General features: G+C 30.7%; 1 protein-coding gene across 1 annotated transcript; it reads left to right on the plus strand.

Moving 5' to 3' along the window:
- LOC134726527 (uncharacterized) lies at window positions 1-5,411 on the plus strand. Its single transcript, XM_063590932.1, has 3 exons — window positions 1-23; window positions 1,434-1,487; window positions 4,478-5,411. The coding sequence occupies exons 1-3, from the start codon at window positions 1-3 to the stop codon at window positions 5,409-5,411; spliced, it is 1,011 nt and encodes a 336-aa protein (XP_063447002.1).
- The last annotated feature ends 2,883 nt before the right edge of the window (window positions 5,412-8,294 follow it).

Consider the following 8,294-nt stretch of genomic DNA (forward strand, 5'->3'; position numbering starts at 1 on the left):
ATGGTTAAGATTTATGAACCAGGGTAAGACTCAAAACATGATATATTTTTATAATCCATGCAATATATGTTAAATGTTAGTTAGGTAACATCTTGGTTCCTTTAATTTTTTTATTACTTTCTTAAATGCAAATACAATATAAAATCTTTTATTTTAATGCACACTTTAATCCATCATGGGATCTTCCAAGTCTTTCCTTTAATCTTAAATTGATTTTTCTGTGATATGGGTGAAGCGAACAATATTTTTAACATTCCAAGTTTGGCGGTGAATAAAATGTAGCATGTGATCAAAATCTCCCTAACGTACTTATTATACCTTCCTCAAATCTTCTAGAAACTAAAGATTATTGATGAAAAAATCATAATGTGAAAAACTTTTTATACTTAATATTTCTGAATACAACTTTGTTTCAGAAGCTTAAAAAGGTTTGCTAACTTAAAATCTGTGAACTTTAGCCAGAAAAGAGGCATGTTATAGGACCTATGTTGCCTCAAATTCTTACATCTTTTACACTTATGCATTTTCTTTTGATTCATTTCTATTTAAATAGTGATCTGTTACTGTATTCTTTTCTGAACTTAATCAAGTCACTCAGTTCTGATTTTCAGTTGAATCTCATTTATATGTATTGTATTTACATTCAATGCAAAGCTAACAAACAATTTGCTTAGTTAAGTTTTTGTTTTAAAATTTTTAAATATGTTGAAAAACACACACAAAAATTAATGAGAGAAAAACTGGCTCAAGAAACATTTTCATTCAGTTGTTTAAACAGAGAAATTATAATATTTTCTTTCACTGTCAAGTAGTAGGTGTACTGAATTTTTTTTCTGAGTTCTGAACTGGACAACATTACCCACCTTTTTTATCTTTTGAAACAAATATACTTTAAAACAATTATGACTTTTTACTTACATTTATACTTTTTTCATTATAATTCCTGCAGTGTCAAGTAAAACTTTGAGAATCTTCAAAGTAAAGTTAATATTTTTTTTCAAAAATTTATATTGAATCTCTCTCACAAATGATGTTAAAATTCACTACAAATCTGCAAAATGCAAGTGATAAAAAAAAATCAAATCCAATGTTAACATTAATGCTTTATTCTTAAAGTTAAGAATACACATTTTAATATTGTGAAATGTCAACTTGCCAATGTTTTTAACATGAGAACCAAAATATAGATTTTGTTTTAATTGAAACTGCAGGAATTATGGTTTAATTCTTTATACTTCTACAAACTGTTAAATCCCACCTGTTGTTGTGTTTGTCAATAAAATATTTCTTGCAATTTTGTTTTCATTTTATTTTACTGTAAAAATATCTGCCTCAGAGTGTTTGAATTGTTATAGTTATTCTGTCTCTACTGCTGGTGCCCCTAGTCAGTAAAAAGTACACAGGTATGAAATGACTCTTAATTATTGATTCAGAGGTCATGGTAACAGTTTTATTGCTGGTTCTCCCAGTCAGCAAGAAGTACAAAGGTATACAGCTATGAAATGACTCTCTCAGGTCATGGTAACAGTTTTATTGCTGGTTCCCCCAGTCAGTAAGAAGAACACAGGTATACAGCAATGAAATTACTCTTTCAGTTGTTGATCCAGAGGTCATGGTAACAGTTTTTGAAAACAAGAGTGCACACACTGAAATGTCTCAACTATTTTACTGACCATTGATATTATGTTGGTCTTAAAAAAGGTATTACTACAACTATCACATATACTTCAACATTTTTAAAGATCAATGACAATAAGGTCAAGGTTAGATAAATTCTGTCAAGACGGACATGCACACCTCACATTTATTACATACATCAAATATAGTTGCCATATTGATTATGGAATTATAAAAAAAACAGATCAAAACACACAAACTTATATTTGACTAATTTAACCATGAAGATGAAATCAAGGTCAGATTATACTGGCCAGAAAGACATGTACTCCTTACAATTATTCCTACATGAAATAATGCTGACCTATTGCTATATATATTTGAAAAAACAGACCAATACACAATAACTTATCATTTACCAATGAACCATTTATGAGGTAAAGGTCTATTGAAACCAGCCAGACAGACCTGCAACCCTTACAATCATTCAATACACCAGGTATAGTTGACCTACTGCTTATAGAATCTGAGAAATGGACCGTATGCCATAACTTAAACCTTGATAATTGAAATCGAGGGTGAGGTCACATGAATCCTGTTGACAGAAAGACATTATAAGGTCATTGTCTGCATAAAGGCAAAGTTTATATGGTCAATGTATTTTCTATTCATAAAAAGCACGATTCTAGCCTAATTTGTTTGTACATGTACATTGTAACAACTTGTTATATCAATATTAAAGGTAACTTTGCCTTCAGGTATAGTTAAAACTGCTTACATAAATCATCAAAAAACAAGAGTGCACACACTGAAATGTCTTCTGCTTTACTGACCGTTGATTTTATGTTGATAGTCCTAAATATAGAGCTTTACTACAACTATCGCATAAGCTTAACAAGATCCAAGAAAATGAGGTCAAGGTCAGATAAACCAAACTGGAAATACATGTACACCTTGCAAGCATATAGTTGGCATATTGCTTTATAAAGTACAAGAAAAACAGACTAAAAAAATTGAGCAATGAACCTAAAAATTAGGTCCAGGTCGAATAAAACATGCCAAACAGACATGTACATCGTAAAATATGTTCATACACCAAATATAGTTTATTATATAGCATACAGTATTAGAAAACAGACCAAAAACACAATAACTTACATTATCGCTATTTTGTGTATTTTTCTTTTGATCTTTTTTTGTGATAATTTTCATATCATGCTTCTCGCTTGATATGGAATAATTATCACTAGAAACTAAGGAGGCCACGTGGTTGCTAACGAAATTGACATGAAATTGACACCTTGTCATAGGTAAAATAGCGATAAATAGATTATCATTGGTCATCTCAACTCGATTGCTTTTCTCACTTTCGCTGTACCAGCTCAAGCGAGAAAATCAATCTCGTTGAGATGATCAACGATAATCTTTAATTAACCACTGAACCATGAAAATGATATCAAGGTCAGATGACACCTACCAGTTAGACATGTACATCTGACAATCATTTCATACACCAAATATGGTAGACCTATTGCATACAGTATTAGAAAAAAGGACCAAAGCTCAAAAACTTAACTATAACCACTGATCAGTGAAAATGCGGTCAAAGTCAGATGCCATCTGGAAGTTGGACATGTACACCTCAGAATCATTCCATACACCAAATTTAGTACACCTATTGCTTATAGTATCATGGAAATGGACTTGACCACCAAAACTTAACCATGTTCACTGATCCATGAAATGAAGTCGAGGTCAAGTGAAAACTATCTGACAGGCATTAGGACATTGCAAGGTATGCACATACCAAACATAGCTATCCTATTACTCATATTAAGGGAGAAATTAAGAATTCTTAAATTCTTAATTTTTTTTGCAAGCAGTCACTGAATTATGAAAACGAGGTCAAGGACAATGGGCATGTGACAGACGAAAACTTCATCACATAACTATCTATATATACAAAGTAGGAAGGATCCATGTCTTCTACCACCTGAAATATTAAACTTTTTAAAATAAGTTAAAGCTCATGCCACCACAACCAAACAATAGATACAACCCCTTATTTCACTTGCTAAACTAAAAAACAAAAGATTGTATCAGAGTAAATAGATTCACCTAAAACAAGGCAAGAAAATAATCAGTGTTATGTTTGTCGCAAAAAAAAAATTAATATTCAAAGAAAACAATGAAAAAAACAATATTGAAATATTGTACTTTTAAAGTGTCTGTGATACAGATTTGTATGAAATGATGTCTTGTTTAGCAAAAGATATATGACAAAACAACACATATTACTTTATTACCTAACAAGTAATTAAGGAGTTAAAATAGCCCAGAACCAAAATAAATTTACGATAAATCAACAGATACTCATATAGGCATTAGCGGGGATGAATGAATAAAAACATTACAAAATTCCTAAATCAAATTGATTAACTATTTTTAGTTTTTTTATTCATAGAAAGGTGTTTATTTTTTTCATGAATATATCTAAAGTGCTTGAAGATCAAACCCATGTACTACCTGAAACTATTATACTAACTTTACTATTAGTATAATAGTCCCAGTCACTTCTAAGTATTTAACAACCTTGACTATAATAATTGTTTACATGATCGACCAAATCCTTTACTTACAAAGATCATATTGTTTAAACTAAAAATAACATGAAGTTTACTTTAGATACAGATCCGGAAGAAGAAAAAAAACATCATTCATAAACAACAATAATGGCGTTTTCTAAGTCTGTTATAAGAAGTCAATCCCTAACCAGATGTGGAGTATATGAAACTGACCAAACAATAAAATGGAATTGTCCAGAGTGAGACTGTGGTAGTTTATTGTGCAATAACTGCAGAGATGAAGTCTGTTCAGAATTCCAAAATGCCAAGGATCATCAGGTAGAAAATATCAAAGATGTAGGACAACCTACTGTTGTAGAAATAAATATAAACAAACAATATCAGACTGATCTTTTTCGAGTAGGTTGTATGATTTACAGTAATGATGATTTTCTGTGGATAAGTAGTGGAACAGATGGAGTATTACAGAGAGTAAAACCTGAAGGAACCAAACTGAACATACTATCAAGCTTTAATATCAGTGTTTATGGCATGGCTATTACTCAATCAAATAATCTACTTGTTTCTACAGGGGATTCAAGATTAAAACAATTCAGTAAAAATACAGGGACACTTTCAGACACAGTATATATTGTGTCACCATTCCGTTCTACAGACTTCTATATCACAAGGGACAATAAAGTTCTAGCAGGATGTGTCAATGAAGACTTCCCTAAACAAGGTAGAAGAGTTATAATGCTAATGGATCAGAATGGAGAATGTGAAAGTGTGTATGAACATGATCAACATAAACAACCTATATTCACCTATCCTTGGAGTATAACACATACTAGTAATGGGAATATTCATGTGGTGGATCGTGTAAGTGACAAAGGAGGCAGAGTAGAAGTGTTAGGACAGGATGGAGCTTTAATTAATATCTACACGGGAGATACAGAGATCAACAAAGGCAGACAATTCTATCCAACAGACATAGTAACAACCCCTAGAGACAATGTAATTGTTGCTGACATAAATACGGACACACTTCATATCTTAAACAATGCTGGCCTGCTCATTACTTATTATAATACAAGTAACATAAACATAATGCTACCGTATTCTCTTGCATTCTCTCCAACAGGACAACTATACATAGGATGTACCAGAACAAAAGGCAACACAACCAAGGAGAACAGGATATATGAAGTTACCATATCAAGATGTTAATGTAAATAAGAAACACATTCTAAACATGTTGCATAAAGCTATAATCTTTCATAAAGGAGTGTTCAGTAAGCCCCCTTTTTGGCCCCAAAATATAGCAGTTTTAGAAAATTGTGAAAATGAAATCTTTACACTCTATTTTGGAAAGTAAAATGCTTCTGCTACATAAAAGGAGCTGTTTTTGACAATACAATGCACAAATATCGCATTCTAGCATCATTGAGTCACGCTTAATTACTGAAATCTTTAAAATATTAGCATTTTGGTCAATTTTTAGACAGTTTCTGTCTAAAATGAAAGTGGCCGCATTCATGTTCATTCATAATATTGAAATGTAATTTGTATTTGATGATAATACAAAACATATATAAAAGTTGAGGATGAACACGGATGTTGCCACTTTCATTTTTGACAAAAACCATCTGAAAAGTGACATTTTTTAGCATATTTGATAGATTTTTTATATTTAAGCTTGAATCAGACTAAATGACTAAATCAGTTAAAATCTTTCACATAAACTAATCGAATCAATTGAAATAGACACTTCAGTGTTTAAAAAGTGTCAAAAAACTTTCGATAGATGAACCTGAAATTTGAGGCAAAAAATCAGCACTTACCGGACAAACGCCTTTAAAGTTTTACAAAAAAAATGTAAACCATTATAAAGTTATTATCTAGGCATATATTTTCAAGGTACAATATAAAAAATTTGGAATATATATGTCCTGCCAAATCTATACTTATTGCTCTCATCACTATAAAAAAAAATATTGTAGTTTATTTAAAATATTATACTGTAGCCTCTGATATATTCCTATAAGTGTTGACTCTAATGATAAATTACAATGAAGTATTTTTGAACAACTAGAAAATGCTGATACTAAAATTTGATGATGAAGTACTGTGAGGTATATTGAGATAAAGAAGATATGATGTAAATGTTAATGAAACATCAACCCAACAACTTGATTGTTTTTGACTGATGTCTTGGTAAAACAGGATTTTTATTTCTTATTAGTAATAATTGACTTTGAACTAGCTTTCAGTAACTGCCAGTACTTATAGAATGTTACTATTTTTAGGGACCAGCAGAAACCTAACTCAGGCCGCAGTGTTTTAACCATGTTGAAGATCCATGGGTAACTTTGGGCTGTTTTCTGCTCTCTGGTCAGGTTCTTGTCAATTTGACACATTGCCAATTTTCATTCACAATTGTATCATTATTACATAAAAGAGAATTAATATTTCAAGGTATTAAGGGCATACGATAGTTTTGATCCCGTATTTACATGTTTATACACTTTACAAATTTCCATATAGACTATTTTCTACCTGATTAAATCAAAAATGTAATAAAAAACATACCTTCATGTGCTACTTTTGTATATTTGCTCAAAATTCGGATTTGTGGCCTTATTTTCCCTTTCCAAAGAAAACCATAACTTTTTTGTTTTAAAAGATAAACACAAATTGTTTTTTGTTAAATAATTTGTAATTTCTGTATTTTATAAATATTTGAAAAATTTAAACATTTTTTATTCAGAAATGACGCATATTTATCAAATGTTCATGAATGTAGAAAAAATCATCATTTATCAAATTTAAAAAAATTGCACTATTTACGTTTTCATGAAAATTGGCATAAATAATCTTCTCGCGTAATCAAACCAAATGGCATTTTAAAAAACTCGTTTTCAGTATAAATCAGTTTGAATGATAAAAATCTGCCGAAAACTGATTCTTTTCCTGATAAGTCATAGTTTGACATTGTGAAAACAACAATTTACGTTAGCAACATCATTACCTCCCCTGTAACTGTATCGTATGCCCTTAATAAAGACTTAAACCAACTTCATTTGTTTCCACCTGTCCCAAGTCCCGATCCTGTTGTTCAGTGGTTGTTACAGTTTGTTGATGTGGTTAATAAGTGTTTCTCATTTCTCGACATTTATATATGTATATATATATATATATATTAGACTTTTGTTTTTTCTGATTAAATTGTATTACACTAGTCATTTTGCGGCCCTTTATAGCTTGCTGTTCAGTGTGAGCCAAGGCTCTGTGTTGAAGGCTTTGACCTATAACTGTTTACTTTAAACACATTGTGACTTGGATGGAAAGTTGTATCATTGACAATCATACCACATCTTCTCATTTCTATTGTATGCATTCAAAACATGGACTTACTTGCTAGTAAAAAGGATTTTATTTTTTTCATGAAGCTACTGTTTTTAAATATATATGGATCTGAATATAAACTGAAATAAAAATGAGAATGGAAGCTTTTTCATATCATCTATTGTGGATTCATTTTTATTTGTGGGATACCAATTTTCAAGAATTTGTTGGTAAGGGGTCATCCATAATTGTCAACCATTTTCCAAAGTGTACAAAATGTTCACTTGGGGGAGGGGTTAAAAAATCAACATTTTTACTGTACGCTAATTTTTTATTTTTTTCGTTTACGCATTATTACAGCAACGGAGCCATTTATCAACTATGCATTTGAAAATAACTTGAAATTGTTTCTAATTGGATGACAGAAAGTGCAGAACTCTGAATCTCCTTGTCTGTAACTAAGGAAGCCAACATTTTGAATTGCAGAATGTGTTGACATGTAAGTTCTACAATAATAAACAAAAAAACACACATGTTGCCCCTAGAAATATTCTATTAATCAAATTTTATTACATTTTTGAGGCGGCAAAGAACCTAGAAAACGCCCAGTGTTTATGTTTACACCCAAGCATAACTATAATGTTAAATGGATTAAGGACCAAAGAAGATAACACTGAAAATTTTACAATAAAATAATGTTTGAAATTGAATTATTTACTTGTTTTGCATTAGAATAGAGATAACTGTATTGTTTTTGAAGTTTTG

The sequence above is a fragment of the Mytilus trossulus genome, chromosome 7, assembly GCF_036588685.1.
Source record: "Mytilus trossulus isolate FHL-02 chromosome 7, PNRI_Mtr1.1.1.hap1, whole genome shotgun sequence".
NCBI classification, from domain to species: domain Eukaryota; kingdom Metazoa; phylum Mollusca; class Bivalvia; order Mytilida; family Mytilidae; genus Mytilus; species Mytilus trossulus.